Raw genomic sequence first — 24065 nt, 5'->3', positions numbered from 1 at the left:
ACAGTGGTGGAGGTGCCCCGGTGGGGAGCAACCCTCACCAGCCCTGCCCCTTGTGGGCCATCCTCTGTGGACACGGGAGGCAAGAGGTCTTCAGACACTTGTTGGCAATTTGACAAAGTAGTTTTATGCTGTTGAATCGAATAATTAAAAAATCGGAGTTGCGTGTTATATATCTTCGTTTTTTAAATTTTCATTTGTTTTCTAGCACTTTTTTGTGTTTTACAAAAGTATCAGTGCACGATGGACTGGAAACACAAGAACAGAGGAGCCTGCATTCCAGCTCCGGGAGTAGAGCATGGGGGTGGGAAGGGGCATTGGCTCAGGGGCCACCTGCGGCCAGGCACAGCTCAGCTACTGAGCGGCCTCATTTTTTTATTTGCAAAATGGAGAGAGCACTTTATGAAACTATTTTAAAGAACCTAGCTTTTGTAGGTGAGCAAACAACACTCCCTGTCTTTCCTTCCTCTCTTACCTCGGTGATCCTGCACTTACTGTCTGTTCCCTCTGCTGTAGGGTGAGGATAGGGTAGAAAGAGCCTTGGGGGTCTGGGCCTAGTATGCCCCTGCCCTGCTGGACCCTAGGGGAGCTGCCTTTGGCTCTCCAGAACTCAGGGTGTGACCAGAAAGCCAGTAACTGGCCAGAGCATCCTCCTGCTTTGGTGACAGCGATCACTTAGTTGGGGATCTGAGGTGTGTGTTGTGGAAGACAGGGTCCCTAACGGTGAACCCGTTGCCCGCCTCCTCTTTGCTGCAGCTGCCGACATGCTGCCCCCGCCCACAGAGCAGGCCCTGAATGCCCTGCTGGCTCGCAAGGAGGAGGAGTGGCGAGCACTGCAGGCCCAGCACTCCCAGATGCAGGAGGCAGCCCTGCAGGACGCTCAGCGCCAGCTGGAGGAGGCGCAGGGGAAGCTGCGACGCCTGCGGGAGGATTTCGTCTACAACCTGCAGGTGCTGGAGGAGCGGGACCGGGAGCTGGAGCGCTACGATGCTGCGTTTGCCCAGGCCCGTGGGCTGGAGGAGGCCAGGCAGGCCGAGGTGAGCGAGCTCAAGATCGAGGTGGCCAAGCTGAGGCAGGCGCTGGCCGGTGAGGCCCGGCGGGTGGAAGATCTGCAGCAGCGGTCCCAGCAGAGGCTGCAGGAACACCGCCTGGAGCTGGAGCGGGTCCACAGGTGAGGGCCAGCGGACCCCACTCCCCGACCCTCCACACGCCTCCCGCCCCACAGCGCTGCCCAGCGCCCACCTGTCCGGTGTTTGTCAAGGGAAGGCAGGCGGGGCCACACCTGGATGTCTTTTTCTGGGTCCCAGTGCGGCTGAAATTAGTGGACACTGGTTCAACTATTTGGAATTTTTCCCCATGATTTACAAATCTATATCATTATAATAAAACATATTTGAGCTTATGATTATTTTAATGGTGTGAAATATATATTAAATCCAAAACTAAGTGAGCTGACTTGAGGCAAGTCGACTGAGACCCTGAAGCTGCCGTCAGGCTTGTGGGCTCCGCTCACGGTGAGAAGGAAGGACAGGCCTCAGCTGCGCGCTCTGCTGCAGCCCTGAAGTGCTGTACACTGTTTTGTGAAGTGTCTCCTCGGGTCTTCTGCCCGTTCTTTTTCACCAAATTGGGGACATTTTCAACCGTTATTTCTTCAAGTACATTTTTGGCCCCGCCCTCTTTTTCCTTCCATTCTGGGACTGCAGTGATGACATGTGAGTGTTACATCTTTTGTTACCCCACAGGTCTCTGAGGCTCTGCTCATTTTTTTCAGTCTGTTTCTTTCTATTAACAGGTCAGGTAACTTTTGTTTTTCACTGGTTCTCTTCTCTAACATGTTCATTCCGCCTTTGAGCCCAACCAGGGTGTCCTTTGTTTTGGTTATTGTACTTCTCAGTTCTCAAATTTCCATTTGATTCTTTGTTACTTTTTCTTTGCTGAGAGTTTCTGATTTCCATTTGTCCTAAAACTGTGCAAAATTGCTTGTTGAAGCATTTTTATGACGGCTGCTTTAAAATCCTTGTTAGATCATTTCAGCATCTGCGTCATCTTGGTGTTAACATCTGTGGATTGTGTTTTCTCATTCAGGTAGAGATTTTCCTGGTTCTTGGTATGACCGGTGACTTTTGATTGTATCTTAGGCACTTTGGGAATTGTGTCGTGAGAGCCTGGATCCCACGTCACGTACTCTTCTGCAGGCAGTCACCTGTCCAGGTGCAGCGTGTAGGTCCCCTGGGTCCTGGCAAAGCCACCCCCGCAAAAGTGAAGCATCACCTGTCACCTCATGTTTGCAGAGGTGACCCTGCAAATGTGTAGTTTGGAGACTATTCAGTGTTACTTTTCTTAACACGGCATTTTTCACACAGTGACAGGAACGGTGAGCTGGACCAGCAGCGGGAGCAGTATGGGAACCTGAAGTGGAAGCTGGAAAGGAGGCTGGAGGAGCTGGACAGCGAACTTGCCCTGCAGCGGCAGGTAGGGCGTGGGGTCCAGTTCCTCCTCAGGTGCCCGCCCTGCCCGCCCTCTCTGAAACCAAAATTGTACCAGGTGGAGAAGACCATTTTGTTAGCCATATGGTATCCTGGGATCACAGATTTCCACTTTATGGTGATCTGTGGGGAAATGTGATGGGGTGTCTAAATCTTCCTCTGTAGTAACTCCCCCAGGGTTCTCTTTCCTTGGAAATAGAATAAACATTTCCTCCTTTATTTATTTTAGAAAAAAGTGTTATGAAGTTAAAGTTTGAGTTATTTACTGTAGAAAAGAGCTGGGAGCTCAAGTTGTGATAATTGTACTTCTTTCAACAAAGCAGTAAATAAGTTTAAATATAGATGTATCAACTGACAGGTGACACTTAAACCTGTCACCAAAATTTCTCCTTGGTGTCATTGAAACTCAGCCTACATGTCTGAGAGACTCAGCTATGTTGGGGTTTCGGTGAAGGATATCCTTCACACTTATGGCCGAAGTCCATGTCTGGCAGGGCTGTGTGTATGCAAGGACATGGGTACCCTTGGTCTCCTCCCAGGATGTGCCAAGCTTGTGTCATCAAAGCAGTGACTGGTGTTTATGGAAACTGCCTCATGGAGCTCCTTGTGCGTGTGTGTGAATTTATCTGCTCAACACAACAGAGACACAATTTTGTTCTACATTTTCCAGATAGGGGAAACATTAAGTAACCTGCCCAAGATCCCCCTCAGTAAGTGGCGGAGCCGTAATTTGAGTCCAAGACACTTCCAGTGCAAGAACTCTTAGGTACTGTCATCCTGCCACAGGATAACAACTCACACCTTATTTTTATAAATTTATTTATTTTATTTATTTATTTTTGGCTGCATTGGGTCTTTGTTGCTGCGTGCAGGCTTTCTCTAGTTGCGGCGAGCAGGGGCTACTCTTCATTGTGGTGCACAGGCTTCTCATTGCAGTGGCTTCTCTTGTTGCAGAGCACGAGCTCTAGGCGTGCAGGCTCAGTAGTTGTGGCTCGTGGGCTCTAGAGCGCAGGCTCAGTAGTTGTGGCGCACGGGCTTAGTTGCTCCACGGCATGTGGGATCTTCCCGGACCAGGGCTCGAACCCGTGTCCCCTGCATTGGCAGGCGGATTCTTAACCACTGCGCCACCAAGGAAGCCCACGCCTTATTTTTAGACTTGTGTCTGTGATATTGGAGAGGAGGTGGATCTAGAAGTCAACCTATGTGTCCTCACTTCTGCCCTCCTTGGAGTGATGCTGACTGAGCCATTGAGCTCTGAACTTGGCCCCTAGACTCCCCAATGGATGTGCCACTGGGCAGATGTGAATGGTGTGCCTGCCTGTGCTGGCTCCTTTTTGGGCCCTGGGGTCAGCGGTTCTCAAGGAGGACAGACTTGTCAGCTGGCGGACTGAGGCCTGACTGCTGGGCCCTCTGTCCCACAGCATAGCGTCAGTGCCCTGAGATAGGACGGCATCCTGATGTGCTGTACCCATCAGGATGGAAGGCGCCCATGGACACAACTGTCCTTTTGACCGAGCTTTCAGGCACGGCCGCATCTACCAACCATGGCTGGTGGAGGAGGGGGCCCTGCCCTTTCCTTCCCCTCTTGGAAGCTTGAATTTTACTGTCCATGATGCCATCATCGCTTAGAACATTTGAAATTTCCTGCAGAGGACTTTCTTTTGGAGTCCCCAGGGACCAAAGAACTTTTTCCATTATGGGCGGGTTTGACTTTTGGAAACAGTCCAAGGTCATTGGGGCCTGAGCTGCGTGATCAAGACCAGGTGTGACTCATCTAAGTCATGAGGTTTCCTCAAGTGGCATTGGAGTCCCTTCCAAAGAAGGAGTTTCGGAAGGGCTCTGGGCAGCAGTGGGACTGTCCCAGTTAGCAGAACAGTCAGTGGCACTTGGAGGCAGTAGTGCCCTGGTGGGAGTTGTGGTCACTGGGCTGGGTCTGTGGGTGGCTTCCCAGCCTGTCCACATTCAGAGCCCTTGCTGCGACTCAGGCTTGTTCAGGCTTTGAGCCCCCTTGTCCACAAGGAGGGCACCTCCAGATGGGAGTTTTTATACCAGCCCTGTCTCTGGAAGGAAGGAAACTTGACGTCTGGACTCTCCAGCTCTGGGCTCCGTCCAGAGCTGCTGCCAGGAACTTGGGCAGCCTTTGCTGCCTAGTGTGGTTCAGGGACAGCTGTGGCTCACGCCAGCCTCAGGGCTCTGCTGCCCACGCCCGACTCTCTGTGACTGAAGAAAGGGCCTTATGTGCTCATCAGCTTTGTGGGCTTCCTTTGGGCTGGTTTCCCGTCTCCTTTTTCTGAAGACCTTTGTGTTCATTATTGACTTGTCAAAGGTAGAATTGATTCAATGGTAATAGTGATTTTTATTTTCAAAAAAGAAGTATAAGATGACGGGAGTTGAGTTTGTTTAATGTTTATTAGTTCTGCAAGCTGTAGACTGTGGACTTAAGGTTTTTCACTGTTGGTTAGCAGTCACAGGATTAGAAGCCACTGGAGGAGAAGCAATGATTTATTGATTTATTCATTCATTTAACAAATAGATTTTGCCAGACAACATCCCGGACCCTGGGGTTAGGGCTGAGCAGGGGCCCCACCTGCCCTGGGAGTGAGCTGGCCCTTGTGGGGGCACAGTGGACATCCGAACATTACAGGCTCTGGCTGTAGCATCCTAGGGACATCACCTGCATGACACAGGGAGGCAGGGTGGATGGGGCTGATCTTTTAATAGGCAGGTCAGGAAGGGCACCCTGAGAAGAGGACTTGTGAGCCCGTCTTCAGTTGGCATCAGAGTTCAAGTTCAAGAGGGCTGAGATAGTGGCAGTGTAGGCCTCCCAGGCCCTCGTGAGGATGGCCTTTGCTCCAAGTGAGGTGAGAAACTCTTGGGGGCTTGTGAGCCAAGTTGAGTTTTTAAAAGATCCTCTGTTGTTGGGTTGAGGACAGCCTATGGGACTGGGGAGGCAGGGAAACACGAGGAGGCTGCCACAGCCCCAGGTGAGAGGTGGGGGGCTTGAGCCACTGGCAGGTTCTGGATACACCTAGACAGCAAAGCCAGTGCACACACTGACAGATCAGATGGGATGAGAGGCAGGCGCCAAGGACACATCTGGTTTGGGGCTAAGCGCCTGGCGGGACGACTTGCCCTGTTTGGAGATGGGGGAACTGCGCAGGGAGGATGGGAAGGGCGCTTGGTTGGGCTGCATAGGAAGTGGCTCCTGCGCTCCCAGTTGGACAAACCGGGAGGTCAGGATGGAGGGGGTGGGCCACAGGGTACAGAGCTGGGAACCTGGGGCATCCCCAAAGGGTGACTGTAGGCAGAGGAGCCATCCAGGCTGAGCCGGGGACATCGGCACAGGGCAGGGGCATGGGTGGGGGACTAGCAGGAGAGGGGCCCCCAGGAGCAAGAGAAGAGGGTGGTCGGGAGGCGGGCCTGAGCTGCGTGTCTCTGGGGTGAAGTGGGGATGGGGAGTGGACTTGGACACAGCAGCGCGTTGCAGGGGTGGTGGGTTTCTTGTTTCCTCACCAAGGACACTAAATGCTTGCCCGCTGGTCTGGGCCAGGCTCTGCCTGTGCAAGGGCTTCCTGCCCCCTGGAGGCCACAGACTGCAGAACTTTGAGCAGAAACCAAGTGCTTCAGTATTTTGTAGCGTTAGGAGTGAATCTCAATGATTTTCATATTCTGATCCCAACAAGGGTTACTCATGTGACCCCTTATACTTCGTCTTGCTTCTCAAGGGATAAAAAAAGTATGTTTTCAGTTGTACTTCTGCATGGTGTCTCTGAGGCCCCCCACCTTCCGAGGAGGGGAGGGAGGCTGCTGTGGAGTTTATTGCAGGGCGGAGGCAGACGAGCCCATTCTTGCCGGCGCGCTCAGGCTGGGTTCAGCCTTCCGCGACTCTTTCCTTCAGGTAGCTGAGTCTGTCCAAGTCTCTTCAAAAGCAGGGGCCTCATTACTTGGTCAGAAACCTGGAATCCTGCTAGCGTGCTGGGCTCTCCATGCGCTGTGCTTTCCAGCACGTGCATTTCAGTTTGACTCTGTCCCTCAGTGTGTGATGTCTGCATCTGTATCCAGACCTCGCGTCCATAGGGCACATCAGCCACGAGTGTCTGCTCTCCTGTCACCACTGTAAACAAGATGATAAAGGACTAAAGACAGTGAGAACCCACAGCAGTGACGGGAGCAGGAGAAGGGCCTCAGCACACGGATGAGTGAGCCTGCGCCTTTCCGGGAGGGCGGGGGCAGCAGCTGGGGAGCGGGCCTGTGGGAAACGCAGCCAGTGGGCCTACAGACTCAGAGAGGTTAGGCCTTGGGACACCAGGGGCCATGCACGTGCAGGTGGATGTCTGTATCTGGGGCCGCAAACCACGCCCCTCACGTGCAGATGGAGTGCCCAGCAGCCAGGAGCTCCTTCCCCAGGCAGAAGCTCAGCACAGTTTTCTTTACAGAAATTGAACTACCCATGGGGAGAAGGAAGGCGGCTGTGTGGGCCCTGGTGTCTGCAGCGCAGATCTGACATTAGGGAAGCAGCGCCCTCAGTCGGCTCTGCGAAGATTCAACTTAATTGAGCTGTAATTTCCTACAGTCCATGCACCCGTGTTAAGCGTGCAGTTCAATAAGGTTTAACACAGGTACTTGAGTAACAGCCAAGACAGAACTTTCCTGCCACCCAAAGTTCCACGTGCTTCTTTGCAGTCAGGGAGCAGCACCCCTGGCACCGGCCCCACTGGCCTGCTTCCTGCCGCTTGCGGTGAGATCTGTCTTTCGGAGAGTCCTGTGAGAATGGAGCCGCGCACTGTGCCCCTTTTTGTCTGACTTCTCTCTCAGCATGACGTGTCTGAGGCGTATAGTTGTCATGTAGCTGGCAGCTTGTTCCTTCCCGGTGCCAGTGCTGTGTTGTGTGGAGGTGCCAGTCTCTTTCCGTTCTCTGTCAACGCACATTTTGGACACTTGGGTCGTTTCCAGTTTGGGGCCATTTCGAATGAGGCTGCTGTGAGCATTCTTGGCCGTCTTTGAATGGACACAGGCTACATGACCAGGAGTGCAATTTCTGCAATGTGTACTATGGCTGTGAGTAACTTTTTTTTTTTTTAATTTAATTAATTAATTAATTTATTTATTTATGGCTGTGTTGGGTCTTAGCTTCTGTGCGAGGACTTTCTCCAGTTGCGGCAAGTGGGGGCCACTCTTTTTTTTTTTTTTTTTTAATTTATTTATTTATTTTTGGCTGTGTTGGGTCTTCGTTTCTGTGCGAGGGCTTTCTCTAGTTGCGGCAAGCGGGGGCCACTCTTTATCGCGGTGCGTGGGCCTCTCACTATTGCGGCCTCTCTTGTTGCGGAGCACAGGCTCCAGACGCGCAGGCTCAGTAATTGTGGCTCACGGGCCCAGTTGCTCTGCGGCATGTGGGATCTTCCCAGACCAGGGCTCGAACCCGTGTCCCCTGCATTGGCAGGCGGATTCTCAACCACTGCACCACCAGGGAAGCCCGGGGGCCACTCTTAATCGCGGTGCGCGGGCCTCTCATTATCGCAGCCTCTCTTGTTGCGGAGCACAGGCTCCAGATGCGCAGGCTCAGTAATTGTGGCTAACGGGCCTAGTTGCTCTGCGGCATGTGGGATCTTCCCAGACCAGGGCTCGAACCTGTGTCCCCTGCATTGGCAGGCAGATTCTCAACCACTGCGCCACCAGGGAAGCCCCTGTGAGTAACTTTTTTTTTTTTTATAAAGTTATTTATTTATTTATTTTTGGCTGCATTGGGTCTTCGTTTCTGTGCAAGGGCTTTCTCCAGTTGCGGCGAGCGGGGGCCACTCTTCATCGCGGTGCGCGGGCCTCTCACTGTCGCGGTCTCTCCCGTTGTGGAGCACAGGCTCCAGACACGCAGGCTCTGTAATTGTGGCACACGGGCTTAGTTGCTCCGTGGCATGTGGGATCTTCCCAGACCAGGGCTCGAACCTGTGTCCCCTGCATTGGCAGGCAGATTCTCAACCACTGCGCCACCAGGGAAGCCCTGTGAGTAACTTTTTAAGAAACTGCCGAGCTATCCTCCAAGATGGTTGTAGCGTCACATTCCACCAGCAGCAGATTAGCATTCTAGTCGCTCCCCGTCCTTGCTAGCACTTAGTGTTGTCAGTCTTTTTCTCTTTAGCCAGTCTAGTGGGTGTGTAGCAGTGTCTTACTGTGGTTTTAATGTGCTTATCCCTGATGATCAAAGATTAAGCATCTTTTCACATGCTTACTGGCCATTCATATATCCTTTGTGAAGTGTCTGTTCAGCTTTCTTGTACTTAAAAAAATTGGGTTATTTGTCTTCACATTACTGATATGTAAGAGTTCTGCATATATATTCCAGAAACAAGTTCTTAGGTATATGTATTTCAAATGTTTTCTTCCAGGACTTCCCTGGCAGTCCAGCGGTTAAGACTGTGCCTTTCCTTTCCCTTTTTGTAACAGTCTCTTATGAATAGCAGGTGTTTTTAATTTCAGCATCCCAGTGGACTTTTTATTGCCTCATTCCTGAGTAGGAGCATATAACTGAGGCAGGATTACAAGACAGAGAAATGCCAGCAACATAAGAAGAGGCCCAGAGGAACAGGGAAAATGACCCGGGGTAGGACAGAGATGATTCCCGAGACAGTGATCCTAAAACCCGCCGCTGTGTGATCAGCTCACGTGTGAGGCAGCACGGTGGGCCGTGTGGCCCTGCCCATGCTAGGCTTGCCCGGGCATGGCGTCTGGTTGTCTGTGTTGGTCTAGCTGTCTGCGTGGGCGGCTCTGGTGCTCTGGCCTCCTGGGCCTCACAAGCGGTGCCAGTGATCCTGCAACTCCTATCAGCCCAGTCCTGGAGGATGGGCCGGGAGAGTAGCCACCTTCTTGCTCCCAGGGCAGGGGCTGGCTATTTCCCTCCTTCCCATGAGGATCTTCCCGTGTCGTTCCCCCAAGGTGAGAACTTGAGCCTCTTGGGAATGGGGTGGTGACAGAGCCAGCCACTCATCCCATTATATCTTCATTTTCAGTGTCTAAGGGCACATTGTGGGGGCTTGCTGAGATCAGTGCCCCCAGGGGTGTATTTTGCATCCATAACTCAGGATGCCAGGAGGAAGGGCCAATCATAACAAGAAAGAATTTTGACAATTAAAAGTATGTATAGAAGGGCTTCCCTGGTGGCGCAGTGGTTGAGAATCTGCCTGCCAATGCAGGGGACACGGGTTCGAGCCCTGGTCTGGGAAGATCCCACATGCCGCGGAGCAACTAGGCCCGCGAGCCACAACTACTGAGCCTGCGTGTCTGGAGCTTGTGCTCCACAACAAGAGAGGCCGCGACAGTGAGAGGCCTGCGCACCGCGATGAAGAGTGGCCCCCACTTGCCGCAACTAGAGAAAGCCCTCGCACAGAAACGAAGACCCAACACAGCTAAAAATAAATAAATTAAAAAAAAAAAAAAAAAGTATGTATAGAGCCTTCCCTGGCCGTCCAGTGGTTAAGACTCCACACTTCCAATGAGGGGGCCCGGGTTCAATCCCCGGTCAGGGAACTAGATCCCCCATGCCATGACTAAGAGCCCGTATGCAGCAACGGGGATCCCGCATGCCGCAACTAAGACCCAGCGCAGCCAAATAAATAAATAAAAATTTAAAAAATAAAAGTATATATAAAGAAATTAATTCAGAAAATGGAAAAAAGACACAGAAAATCCAAGAGAGAATTTAAGAGACATGGAGGATAAATCCAGGATTCATCTAACAATACAAATTCCAGAAACATACAGCAGAGAACAGGAAGGCGTCAGATTATCAAGTAAACATCATAGCCACTTCTCAGGGTGGGGACTTCAGACTGAAAGGCCCCCAGAGCCATGAGCAAAAGGGGTTTCAGAGGAACAAAGAGGAGATGCTACAAACGTCCAGAAAACCTGTAGAGGCAGAGCCTGGCCCAAACTCCTCAACCTCAGCTTGGGACAGAAGACACATGACAAGGTCTTCAGCGCTGTTGCGGGAAGAGATGTAAGCCCGGGGCCCTGGGGTGTGAGGGTGTGGATGCCTCTGGCTGGGTGACAGCCTCTCAGGAAGTTACTGGAGTGCAATTACTGAGCGAGCCCTGTGCAGCGTGGCTGTGTGTCGGGGCCGAGGGGTCAGCCTTTAGCTGCCTCTGTTTCCCTTCTGAGTTCAGAACATTGAGAACCAAGAGATGGAGTGGAGGAGGCTGCCAGGAGAATGGGGGCCTGAGCTGGGCGGGTCTGCAGGACTGGGTGGCGCCAGTCACAGGGCTGAGCTGGCAGCCTCACCTGGAAGCCCGTGAGTCTGAGAGAGGTGGGGCAGGGAAACCGAGGGCAGCTCCCGCTCCAGCCCCCTGGGAGAAGGCCGAGTGGGGCAGGGGATCGTGGGACTCTCACCCTGATGGGAGCTCTTGAGGTGGGGAAGAGGGTCCTTTCCAGCAGGAGGAAACCAGGAGAGAGGAAGAGGGCATCCAGGAATACTGAGGACCACCTGGGGGAGCTGTGAGTCTCGGGCCTGGATGCTGGCTGTGAGGCAGCCCAGGGAGAGACCAGATGGGCATGGAGACTGAGGGCCCTGGAGGGACCACACCCCAGGAGAAGAAAGGATCACATTATAGGGTGTGTCCTGGGAAGCGGACACCACTCAGGAAACAGGAGAGAACCAGACAGAGAAGGGGCGGGGGGGGGGGGGGGGTGGCGCTGGAGAGACAGAGAATTGAAAACTCCGGGAGAAATGATGAGATGGGAACCGTCATAATCGTTCGCTGTTGGGTGAGCCGTGAATCACTTTATTGTTGTAATAGTTTATGGACTTTTGGGTTCAGCCCGTGGGTGAGGCTTACACAGCCAGGGGAGTGGAGCCGTGAGCCCCGTGTCGGGGGTGTGGGGTGGGGCTGCTCAGGAAGCCGGCAAGTAGCGCGGAGGGAAGAGTGGCGTGTTGTTTAGAGACAGACAGAACCAACAACAAAACTGCCGGGAGGGGTGGTTCTGGGCTCATGGGTCTGGTGTCTCTCCTTGTGGGTCCGCTAGCAGCTCCGTCTGTGCAGAGCAAAACCCCACAGGACCACAGGGGAGAGGGACAAACCCACGCCCACGGTGGGAACACGAGCCCTCCGATGTCCTTCATGCAGTGTTACAGGCCCCAGCCCAATCTTGACCTCGTCCTCCACTAGGTCTTCTGCGTCCCTCCTGCCCTCAGCGTGCCTGCGGGTCTCTGCTGGCCCCGCCGTGCTCTTTTCACCACCAGCTCTTTTTGTTCCAGGAGCTGCTCCAGGAGTTTGAATCTGAAATGCAAAAGCGGGAGCACGCGTTCCGCCTGCAGGCTGACAGCATGAGCAATGTGGTCCTAGCACACGAGCTCAAGGTAGAGGGCGCCCTCGGACTGTGATCATTTCCTCAGCAGAAGTGAGAAGGCCCTTGCGAGTTAGGGTTCACATGAAGGCCTCCCGCTTTGTACGTGGGCCTCGGTCTCTGCCACACAGAGTTGGGGGTGACATGCAGGTGACATGCTTGCCACTGTGCCTGCCAGGGCCCCGGTCAGGAGTGATGGCCACTCTGCCCAGCCAGAGGAACGCTGGTGCCACCAGTCCGGGTCTAGTTACCTGACCTTGAGGAAGTGCCTCCCCCAGGAGAAACCGCCACCCCGCAAACTCTGTCCTTGGCCTGTGTACTCCCGTGACACCTTGGAATGGGCCTGTGAGGAGGTGCCACTCATCCCCCTATGTTCAGGAGGAGGCCTGTCTGCAGTTGATGCTCCCAGCCGTGGTGCTGGCTCCCCTCCGTGAACAGGACTTCTCTAAAGCACTGGCCCCGACACGGCCAGGGCACACATGAGGAGCACGCGTGCCTGGCCTTTAGCACCGAGACAGGGAGCAGCCTGGAGGGGCGGGGGAGTTGTGCCAGGGACAAGGAAGCAGGGTTGATGCCTGGCCCGGCCCTGCTGCCCCAGCTGGTCACATCCGGGCAGCGTCCAGCCAGGTGTTCGTAGTAAGATCAACACCCTGCCCTAGTGGTCAGCAAGGTCCCTCCTCTAGGCCACCAGCCTCCCCACAGGGCTGCAGTCCAGGGGGCAGCACCAGGCCCTGCCTGACCCCTCTGCGGGAGTCTCCCTGACTTTCCCCTGGAGGAATGCACCCAGGGCCAGTAGGACCTTGAGGCTGGGGCTGCCTCACAGTGACCCCCCCTCCGAGGCCAGTTTGGGGACTTCTGAGCACCAGGGGAGAGAAGGCAGGCGGGACGTGCAGGGCCAACCTGTGCCTCAGTGCAGTGGGCACTCCTGTCAGAGGAGCGGGGGATGGGTGGGTGGGCCAGGGGATGCCCCACTCCCATCTCCAGCTGCCGTGAGTCGGTTCTGGTCCCCTGAACACCTGCCCCTTGAGGGCATCACAGGTTATACACAGAACTGATTTGGGGGCAGCAGTACCATCACCTCTGCATCATAGTCGAGGAAGCTGAGGCCCGGAGAAGCTATTTAAAAATTGAGTGTGTGGCTGGGGTTTGAGTGGGGCCGCTCAGCAGGGAGCCACGTTCTTACAGCCTCCATCTGGCTGTGTGATTCCAGTATTCAAATCATGCCCGAGTCGGGTGCTGGGGTACGACAGGGACTCACACGGGGCCCGTGCTCTCAAGGTTGTGGGAGCATGTGAGGAGACTCACTGTTTTATTGCTTCTCAAATTCCAGTTTTCCTTCTCTCCCAGTTCTGATAAAATGGTAAGGCTTACCTCTAACACCTCAGTTTGTTCCACTTATATCCTTATTTTGAATTCTTCTCTTTCAAAGATTAAACTGCTGAACAAAGAGCTCGTGGCCCTGAGGGAGGCCGGGGTGAAGTCTGCGGAGTCCCTGCAGAGCGCCGAGGCGGTGAATGCGGAGCTGGAGGACAGGCTGCAGCGCAGAGACTGGGAGCTCAGGGACCTGGCTGCCGTGAGGGACGCCCGGTGCGGAGTCTCCCCGTCTCCCTGGGGGCGACGCGGCCAACGCGCCCGATGTCTAGCATGGTCTGGACTCCAGCCTGGAGGCATCTGCCTGTTCTGGCTTATTCCAGGCCGGCTTTGCCGTAGCCCCTTACCTGCTTTTTCCACTAATATTTGATTCTTTCAGGATAAAAGACTTAGAGGGTAAACTTCACTCTGTGCAGCTCACCAGGAAAAAAGAAGAGGAGACGTTTAGGAGGAAGTGAGTGTTTCTGGCTCCAGTGTCAGCGTAGGAAAAATGTTCCCTGATCCCCTTGGGGGCAGACCCAGCCCTTCTGTGGGACCATTAGCTCAGTCAGGCCTGCTCTTCCAGGGTCTCCCCTCACTTTTCAGCTCAAATGAGTATATTTGTGTGTGTTTGGAGGAATATCATCAAAACACTAAGAATTACAGAACACGCCTTGTAAAATGAATTGCTGAAAGCCGTCCAGATTGACACTTAGAGCCAATGTACTTGACCCGTTGAAACAAGTCTTGGGAGCAGGGTGCACACAGATGCTCTGTGTCCTCACACACTGCGTGACCCCGCAGAGTCATGTGCAGCCCAGGTGGCGTTATTTACGGAGCCAAGATGACAAGAAACCTGTGTTCCTTGGTTCCTTGGTGTGGGCTGGGGTGTCCATGCCCTGGAGTCTTGGTGTTTGCCTTTTGAAAGTAGCTAACCAATGGTCACAGAATAATGCAGTGCAGAAATAACTCCCTCCCCTCACTAGCTGTCATGATCAAACTTTTGTTGTGATTTGGTGAAAAAGAAAGGTATATCCTGCCAGAAACTAATGGGTACAGCAACTGGCATGAGTATAGTTTTTTGCTACTAGAAGGTGGAAAATACTGAACAGTTTGCAAGGTGAGTAAGATGAAGATTGATTGTAATTGGAATGAAAAGTACGGCATGCGACTTGATTAAATAAGGCTTAACCATCTCGTTGAACAATGCTGATGGAATCTGAAAGAAATCATGTAGAATTACCTTTTTGAGGGCTTTTTACTCTTCATCGAAACCAAATAGAATAAAAGCATAAAACATCATGGACATCATGTCAGCTGTCAGCGACACCCAACAGTGTATTTTCGAGATGAATGTTCTGTTGACAGAGTTCCAGTAGGTTTGGCATCTCTAGCGAAGACAGACATGCAGCCTGCATCCCGCGGCCCCCAGTTCTGGGAAGCCTCAGATTCTGGGTTGAAAGCAGCCCAGCAAATGGGGTAGCTGCGAGGTGAGGGCAGTTTACACCTGCCTTCTGCTTCCCGAGTCGGTGCAGGTTCTGCTGGTGGCCCTTCACTGAAGCACATGTTCTGGGGTCTTCCTCCCATGGACTGTGAGCTTGGGAGGGCTGGGGCCCAGCGTCTGAGAGTCTCTCAGTCAGTGTTTTCGTGTGAGGAGTGAGGAGCCGAGAGAAGCGGGCAGAAGTGCCCTTCAGAAGGACATGTGTGCAGCACTCCTGCAGAATGAGGAAGGTTCTAGGCTCGGGGGTCCTGAGCAGGGCCTATGTGAGCCACTGGGGACCTCGCTGTGTTTCAGGCATGAGGAGCTGGACCGTCTGGCCAGGGAGAGGGACACGGTGCTGATGGCAGTGAAGAGCGCCCATGCGGAGCAGCTGCAGGCGGTAGAGGCCAGGGCCCTGGAGCTGCAGGGGCACTGCGACAACCTCGAGGTGCAGCTCCGCAGGGCTGAGTGGAGGCAGGCGGACACCACCAAGGAGAAGGACGCCACCATTGACAAGTGAGCTGCGGCTGAGGGCCTGGCTGCCCAGTTACCTGTTTCAGATGAAGGGAAGTGGGCACAGGCTGTTGGGAGTCACTCCTGCCGCTCCCGTCGCTGTTGTTGTTGTTTTAATTTTATTTACTTATTTATGGCTGCGTTGGGTCTTCGTTGTGGTGCGCAGGCTTCTCATTGGGGTGGCTTCTCTTGTTGCAGAGCACAGGCTCTAGGGCGTGCGGGCTTCAGTAGTGGTGGCTTGTGGGCTCAGTAGTTGTGGCTTGTGGGCTCGAGCACACGCTCAGTAGTTGTGACGCACGGGCTTAGTTGCTCCGCGGCATGTGGGATCTTCCCAGACCAGGGCTCAAACCCGTGTCCCCTGCATCGGCAGGCGGATTCGTAACCACTGCGCCACCAGGGAAGCCCCCCCGTCACTGTTTTTAACCATTTTCTTTTCTCCTTTTCTTTTATTTGAAAGTATGTGGTTAGTATGTGTAGATGTATGTATGAATGTGTGCGTTTATTTATTTGTGGTAAATACACATAGCATAAAATTTACCATCTTAGCCATTTTTAAGTTCAGTGGCATCAAGTACATTCACAGTTGTGCAACCATCACCCCATTCGTCTCCAGAACTCTTTTCCCTGTAAAACTAAAACTGCCCATTAAACAGTAACTCCCCATCCCCCTCTCCCAGTCCCTGGCACCCACCATCCTACCTTCTGTCTCTGTGAATTTGACTTCTGACTCTGTGAATTTGAATTCCACATGAGTGGAATCCTACAGTGTCTGTCCTTCTGTGACTGGCTTATTCCACTCAGTGTGATGGCTTCAAGGTTCATCCATGTTGTAGCGGGTGTCAGAATTTCCTTCCTTTTTAAGGCTGAATAACGTTGCATTGTTTGTATAGAACTACATTTTGTTTATCAGTTCATCCACTGATGGCCATTTTGGTTGTTTCCACCTTTTGGCTGCTGTGACTAGTGCTACTATGACTATGGGTGAGCAAATATCTGCTCAAGTCTCTTCTCGGTTCTTTTGGGTATGTATGCAGAAGTGGAGTTGTGGATCATATGGTAACTCTATATGTTTAACTTTCTGAGGAACTGCCAAACTGTTTTCCACAGTGGATGCACCATTTTTCACAAAGGTTCCAGTTTCTCCATAAACTAGTTTCTTTTTATTTTTTTTAATTAAAAACCATTATTTTAAATTATTTTTTATTTTTTTGGCTGCACTGTGCAGCTTGCAGGATCAGTTCCCCAACCAGAGATTGAACCCAGGCCCTCAGCAGTGAAAGCACAGAGTCCTAACCACTGGACTGCCAGGGAATTCCCAACTAGTTTCTTTTTAAACCTAGTTTTCTTTTTCGGCATCTTAACCAGGCCATGACATGTAAGCCACTCTGTCCCACTGTGCCTGGTGTCTGCAAAGGACCATTGCAACTGAAGTCATAATTGAACTCAGCCTTTTGGCGGCCAGTAAGGAAGTGATCTTTAGAGAAGCTGTGTTTACAGAAGACAATTAAGACAAATAAGTCATTTGTAGAGCCTACTGTTTAGCAACTGGCTTTTCTCCTTTGTTTGGAAAATATTTCTATCTCTTTTTTTTACAGAGAATTCTCTGCCAAGTTATATTTCTATTTAAGGGGAAAATGGCTCTTAAACTATAGAATACCAGGAAGTTAAAGTTTATTCAGGATAGCTTCCTTAGAGTCACACGTTTTATTGTTTGATCTGTTAAACGCAGGTAGCGGTAGCTGGAGGGGTGAGGCAGCTCAGTCTGACGGGCGTGTGTTTCCCCAGCCTCTCCTCCATTTGGACAGGCTCTCCCTGGGCCCTTCTCACGGACGGCGACTCAGAGCCCAATATCCGGGTGCACCGAGCTTCCTGCGGGCAGGCCTCCTTCCTCTGCTCTCACCTCTTGGCATGTCCACCCTCGCGTTCCTTCCTGTTCTTCCGTGGGACCAGTCAAGTGGCCATGACAAGCAGCATCAGTGGGTTCCCAGGAGAAGTCTTAGTGTCGTATCAGTGTCTTTTCATACCCAGACATACTCTTTACAAATCAGCAACAAAACGGCCCATACTGTGAGCTTGCCGTCTCTTTGGGCCTATTTGTGATAGTTTTCCTGAGACCATTGGTTTGTGGATGGCGGAGTAGAGAAATGATGACCTGAGACAGCGTTGTGAGAACTGTGTGTGTCCGTGCAGGTGTATAACCTATCACATGGAATATGATGGGGCCACATGGCACTTTAACCTCCTAGTACCCAGAGGTAAGATGCAAAAAGAAATAGGAGAAATTAACTCCAGGAGACTTCCCTGGTGGTCCAGTGGTTGAGATTCCACGCTCCCAATGATCGGGTTCAATTCCTGGTCAGGGAACTAGATCCCACATGCTGCAACTAAGAGTTAACATGATGCAACTAAAGATCCTGCGTGCCGCAACTAAAAAGATCCCGCATGCTACAGCTAAGACCCGGCACAACCAAATAAATAAATAAATATTTTTAAAAAGAAAAAGAAAAAAAAGAAATTAACTCCGATAACATTATATCTAACCCAGTATACAGTAAGTCCCCTACATATGGATGAGTTCCATTCCGAGTACACGTTCCTAAGTCCAATTTGTTCATGAGTCCAACAAAGTTAGCCTAGGTACCCAACTAACACAATAGGCTATATAGTATTGTACTGTAATAGGTTTATAATACTTTTCACACAAATAATACATAAAAAACACACAAACACAAAAAATAAAACATTTTTAATCTTATAGTATGATACCTTGAAAAGTACAGTAGTACAGTACAACAGCTGGCATACAGGGGCTGGCATCAAGTGACCAGGCAAGAACAGTTACTGACTGGAGGAGGGAGATGAGGTGGGAGGCGGTAGAGCTGAAGGATCGTCAGCAATAGGAGATGGAGGGCAAGCTGCAATTTCACCCACACCTGACCTTAATGGCACAGGTTCCGGTTCCTTGCTGGATTCAATTCTATCTACCCTCTTAAAGAAATGATCCAGTGATGTCTGGGTAGTAGCTCTTCTTTTCTCGTCATAGATGACATGGTAGCACTGGATTGCATTCTGAACAGCTGCTGCAACCTTCGTATACCGTTCTACATTTGGGTCCTGTGCCTCAAATACTAACAGTGCCTCCTCAAATAAAGAAAATCCCTTGCCATTTCCTGCGTCGTGAATCTCTTCAGTTCTTCAGTTACTTCTTCATCCTCGTGTCTCTCTTCGTCCTTTCTCTGGGCCTCCAGTTCCATCAGGTCTTCATTAGTAAGCTCCACGTTCACATCTTTGAAACTTCGCAACTTGAAGGTTCATATGTAGGGGACTTACTTTAACCAAAATGCCATCTTGTTGCATATCATTAATAAGTAATCAATATAAAGTTATTAATGAAGAAGGATGACTAAACTTGCCTGAAAAAAATATTATTGAGATATTTTGCATTTTTTGGTGCTAAGTTTTGAAGGCACATCTCAATTCAGATTGGCCACATGCCTGGGAGCCCCATGTGGCCCGTGGCCCAGTGCTGGGCAGCGCTGGTCCAAATGCTGGTCGGAGGCCAGGACTCAGTGAGGGCGAGCTCTCTGCTCTCCAGAACACAGGCCTGCTTATGCTGGCTTGGTCTTGGCAAAGTGGAGCAGGAACCAGGATCCCATTCATGGACACATGCAAAGCCCCTGCTGTGTGCAGATCATCTCGTGGGAATTCATTAGAATTAAATATATGGTTCTCGAGCTCCAGCACCTTCTCTTATAGTTGGGGAAGCCCAACACACATGGAATCACGAAGGATCAGATCAGGGACTGTAATGGGAAGCTCAGAATGGATGTCCTGCTTGATGTGTGAGGCCTGGGCAGTCGACCTCCCAGGGCCACCAGCTTTCCCACCCCTTTCCCACCCGGAAAATCAGATAAGGTCCAGTTACAAAGTACCTCCTAGCTGATGTCCTCCGGCCTCGGAGCAGAGTTGCCAATGAGCAGGTAGAGGGGAAGGAGTGCTTTGGAATTCCAGGGCAGGCCAGGCATCTCGTGTCCTTTCGTCTTCCAGCGACACACAGATCGGAGGAGAGCCTTTCATTTCCCTCTGTCACGTCAGACATGGGGCACTCGAGGCTCCAAGGCTAAGTGTCTGGTGGGGCACAGCCAGGGTGAAGCCCGGATGCTGTGAGCAACCCGCCCACCCGCACACACTTCCCCACGTGGATTTGGCTCCAGGTCGGTGCCTGAGGTGGGGGCCAGCTTTGTCACGGGTTCCTGGGCCCCCACCTGCTACTTTCTCACCCCGACAACTACATGGGACCAGAGCAGATGCCGCCCCAGAGAGAGGGTGCTGGGCAGACCCGGAGGGGAGCAGCTCCAGCCCCCATTCTGACACTAGCACTGTGTCTTAGCTGGACAAGTTCTGCAGTTTCCAACTTTTTGTGTCCCCTTGTGATATTATTTTATTTTAGGTAAGAGTCAGTATGACTCTGGACATATTATATTGTGCTAGAAGTAATTTGTTTAAATTATATGGGCTTCCCTGGTGGCGCAGTGGTTAAGAATCCGCCTGCCAATGCAGGGGACACAGGTTCGAGCCCTGGTCCAGGATGATCCCACATGCCGCGGAGCAACTAAGCCCGTGAGCCACAATTACTGAGCCTGCGCGTCTGGAGCCTGTGCTCCGCAACAAGAGAAGCCACTGCAATGAGAAGCCTGCACACCGCAATGAAGAGTAGCCCCGCACAGCACAACGAAGAGTAGCCGCCCTCGCCGCAACTAGAGAAAGCCCACGTGCAGCAACGAAGACCCAACACAGCCAAAAATAATAAATAAATTAAAATAAATTTTTTTTAAATCTTAAAAAAAATTATATTAAGAAAAATGACCTTTTCCCATAGCTAAGACTAATGCTGGAAATTTCATACTTGAAATGTCTTAATCCTTTGAAAGTGTGACACTTTTATTACATGATGTTTCCAGGCAGGTTCAAAGAGGGTGCATTTTCCTAAGTTAGCAATAGAGCTGAAGATTCCTAATGCTTTACTGAGCAGCATGGCTTTCTTCTGGGCTGTGGGGTTTTGTACATTTTCCCATAGTCATTCCCCTTCTTCATTCCCACCTTGGTCTTTAAAGCATTTTCCCAAATGGGTTTCACTGCAGTCTTTTGTGAAAAGAGAACTCTGCTACTCAGAACGATAATAATCCTGGCTCAACCGCGAGCCATCCCCTGCCCGCTGCAGCGGGGTTGGCCTGTGAGCAGAGAGCCCCACCCTGCCACCGCATGTCTGTGCCGGGCATCACGAGGGCGCTGGGGTGCCCGAGAGAATGGAGAGCACAGGGCTCCTCAGGTGGGGACTCGGGCCTGGGGGTCACAAGCAGGGGCAGGAAGAGCAGAGCAGAGCCATCTCGTTCCTGTGGGGTCAGCTGACCCTTTGCTGAGGGCATTTTAACCCAGCAGTCCCCAATCTGTTTGGCACGAGGGACCATTTTCGTGGAAGAGAGTTTTTCCACGGATGGGGGTGGGGTAGGGGGGTGATGGCTCAGGCGGTAACGCGAGCTATGGGGAGCGGCAGATGAAGCTTCGCTGGCTTGCCCGCCACTCACCTCCTGCTGTGCGGCCTGGTTCCTAACAGGCCAGGGTAACCAGCACAGCAGGGACTTCCCTGGTGGCTCAGTAGTTAAGACTACACGCTCCCAGTGCAGGGGGCTCGGGTTCAATCCCTGGCCAGGGAACTAGATCCCACGTGCATGCCCCAACTAAGAGTTCACATGCTGCAACTAAGGAGCCCACGAGCCACAACTAAGACCTGGTGCAACCAAATAAATAAATACATAAAATTAAAATAAATATTTTTTAAAAAATTATTTAAAAAGAAAAACCCCAGCACACCAGCCTTGATGTTCAGGCCTGTTTAAGCTGAAATGTTTAAAGAAGCTTCCCACGAGGGCACCTGCTCCCTCCTCCTTCCCATCTCTGCCCATGTTTGGATGAAGCTTTGTCTGAGGCTCAGGGCAGCTGCCCTCGGGACTTTGATCCAAGGCCTTATCGGCTGACAGCCATTTGCCTTCCCACGGCTCGTCCACCTCTGCACCGCACTCCGTGGCCCACCTGTGGGCCTGTGGCTCTGGGCAGTGGCCAGTGCGTGACCACAGCATTTACCCCACAGCATGCTGAGTACAGATTAGGAGGGACACAGGCCAGGGCTGCAAATAGGGTGACCACCCTGCGAGCTTTGTGTGGTTAATATCATGGCTACTCTAGTCAATATCTTTAGGTATTTTTTCTAAGGTTTTTCTTCTTGGGAGATTTATCAGATTTTTGGTGATTCTACCAAGGAATGTAAAGGGTTTCTGTAGAACCTTATCTTACTGTTCAATTTGGAGATATATGTTGAATGTCTCTATGTGGAAGGGCTGTGCCGGGCATGGCAAGGGGTGCCCAGGTGAGTCAGATGGCACTGGTTCAAAACCGTTGGCTCCGAGAGACACGCCCTGGCACACATTGCCCCACGCACCTGGCGTGGGCTTGGCATTCTGCAGGTGTTAGTCGATGCTTGGGTTGGTGGGAGGGATGGGTGTATATTTCTTCTAGGGTAGGACCATTTCTTAATCTAGGCAAGGAAGTCTCTGCCCTGATGAGTGTGAAAGATACCCTGATTTGTAGCATTTCCTTTGAGGGCTGCGTGCATTTCCTTTGAGGGCTGTGTGTGTGTGTATTTGTTGTAAAAGAGAGCTCGAGTGAGAACCACGCCCACATTCACGTAGCTTCCCTTCTTTGTTTAGACTTCGGGAAGATGCGTCAGCTCTAAAATCCCGCTGGGATGCCCAGATTGCTCAACTTTCCAAGGAGATGGTCTCCAAAGACCTTCAGGTTCAGTCGCTGCAGGAAGAAGAGGTGAAGCTGAAGGCACAGCTGGCCAGATGCCAGCAGGACATTGGAAGGTACCATGTGGTGGGGGAGGGGGGTGAAGATGGGGCGGCGGGGTGGGTGGTCAGAGGAGGCCTTTCCCACAGAGCGCGGTTCTCGGTCTGCAGTAGGGCTGTAAAAGTGTGTGTGCCATTTGGTCCTGTGTCAGGAATCACCTCTGAGGTCTTTTGTCTGACTGTTAGTGTCTTAGTCTCTTTTCCTATCAGTTGGAATGAGCACTTGGCTAAAGAGAATATTCTCTTTCTTGAGAAATCATTGAAGTATAATAAATGTACCAATTTTAACTGTACAATTGATGAATCTCGACAGATATGTACATAAATATGCAGTATAACCACTACTACAGTCAGGATATAAAACCCTTACATTGCCCGAAGTCCCCTCACACCCTGGCACCTGCCGGGATGCTTTCTGTCACTGTGGGTTTCTCTTGATCTGGAATTTCATCTGCGTGGAATCCTACAGTTTATAGTCTTTTGTGTCTGGTTTCTTTGGATATTTATTTGAATATTCAGGTTTTCTATTTTGTGTGTGTGTGTTGCTTTTGGTAATTTGTATCTTTCAATGAGTTGTCCATTTCATCTAATTGTTGACTTTATTGGCATAAAATTGTTTATAGTATTTCTTTATTGTCCCTCTAATATGTGTAAAATCTGTAGCAGTGTCCTCTCTCCTTCTTGATACTGGTGACTTGTACTGTCTCTTTTTTTCTCCATCAGTCTAGCTAGAGATTTATCCATTTTACACATCTTTCCAAAGAGCCAGCGTTTGGTTTCATTGATTTTTCTCAATTGTTTTTCTGTTTTCAGTTTCACTGATAACCTGCTCTTATCCTTATTATTGTCTTTCTTCTGTTTGCTTTGCTTTAATTTGATGTTCTTTTGATAGCTTCTAAGGCTTTCCCCACAAGGTCTCATCTGCCAGGAAGGCTGGTGGGTTTTTTATTTCAGACATTTCACTTTTCATTTCTCTCCTCATTGTGTGTGTGGTTGCCTTTAATCTCTGAACATATTTACAGTAGCTGTTTTAAAGTATTTTTCTGCTAATTACATCACCTCTCTTGAGGGTCTGTTTCTGTGGCAGCCAGGTCCCCCAAGTAAGTGGGTCTCACTCAGCTGGAATCAAGGTGTCGGCCGGGCTGCCCTCTCTTCTGAGGCTCGGGCTCCCCTTACCAGCTCATCTAGGTTGTTGGCGGAGGTCAGTTCCAGCGGCTGTGGGTCTGATGTCTCTGTTTCCTTGCCGGCTGTCAGCCGGGGTTGTCCTGGCCACGTGGTCCTCTCAGCACGGCCAGCAGGAGAATCTCCCTGCAGTGGGCAGGACGGAGCCTTACTCGGTGTCCCCTGTAGAAGGTGTTACCATCCCGCCCTGGTCACAGCCCTGCCCACCGCGGGAGAGGCCTTCCAGCGATCTTCACCCTGCGTTGCTCTGCGTGGCTGACGAGAAGCCTTGTGCGGGTCCGGTTCTCTCCCCCATGCACTTTTCTTCCATCCCAGCCGGTGGTCTGTACCTTCCCCATGGCGTCTGAAGCCCCTCCTGTCCAGCACTCGGAAGCTCTCAGGCAGAAGGCTCACATCCCTCTCCAGCCATGGTGGATTTCTTCCTATTTCCATGGTTATTTCCTCCTTCCATTCTGATTTCTCCCAACCCCTGGTAGATGGACGCTGGTCTTCTGAGTTCTGTTTGACCTTTCAGCTCACTGTTGACTATCCAGCTGTGTCTGCTCTGCTGTGAACCCTCTCGCGTTTCTCTAGTGCAACCATTTTCTTGTTTGAGTTTGCTGGCTTTCTTCCTGTCTCCTCTTACTGAGTTTGACCTCCTCTCCCACAGTGCTGGGTTTCTCGGTATTGGGAGACCCGGCCGCCTGCTCCTCTCTGAACCTGGGCCTGTGTGAAGGTATAAGCCAAGCCCGTGAACACGGCCGGCCTGGAGGCCCAGGAGGGGCGCCTCCCACCTCAGCTACGTCACAGCCCAAAGGGACCTCAGGAAAACGTTCAAGTTGG

At 51.5% G+C, this 24065-nt stretch overlaps 1 protein-coding gene across 12 annotated transcripts in view; it reads left to right on the top strand.

Annotated features, from left to right (window-relative positions):
• The window catches only part of CCDC57 (coiled-coil domain containing 57), a 113925-nt gene that overhangs the window by 12000 nt on the left and 77860 nt on the right, over positions 1–24065 (top strand). For 9 of the 12 annotated variants that reach the window (XM_082374184.1, XM_082374185.1, XM_082374186.1 and 6 more), the window contains exons 2-8: positions 754–1168; positions 2361–2469; positions 11725–11826; positions 13243–13400; positions 13564–13638; positions 14959–15159; positions 21921–22079. In XM_082374184.1, coding sequence (XP_082230310.1) covers positions 754–1168; positions 2361–2469; positions 11725–11826; positions 13243–13400; positions 13564–13638; positions 14959–15159; positions 21921–22079 — 1219 coding nt within the window. The other 3 variants (XM_082374190.1, XM_082374189.1, XM_082374180.1) reach the window with 3 other exon arrangements.

This window comes from Balaenoptera borealis (genome assembly GCF_965194805.1).
Source record: "Balaenoptera borealis genome assembly, chromosome: 20".
NCBI classification, from domain to species: Eukaryota; Metazoa; Chordata; class Mammalia; order Artiodactyla; family Balaenopteridae; genus Balaenoptera; species Balaenoptera borealis.
Note: the sequence above shows the minus strand (reverse complement) of the source record. Positions and strands in the feature narration are given on the sequence as shown.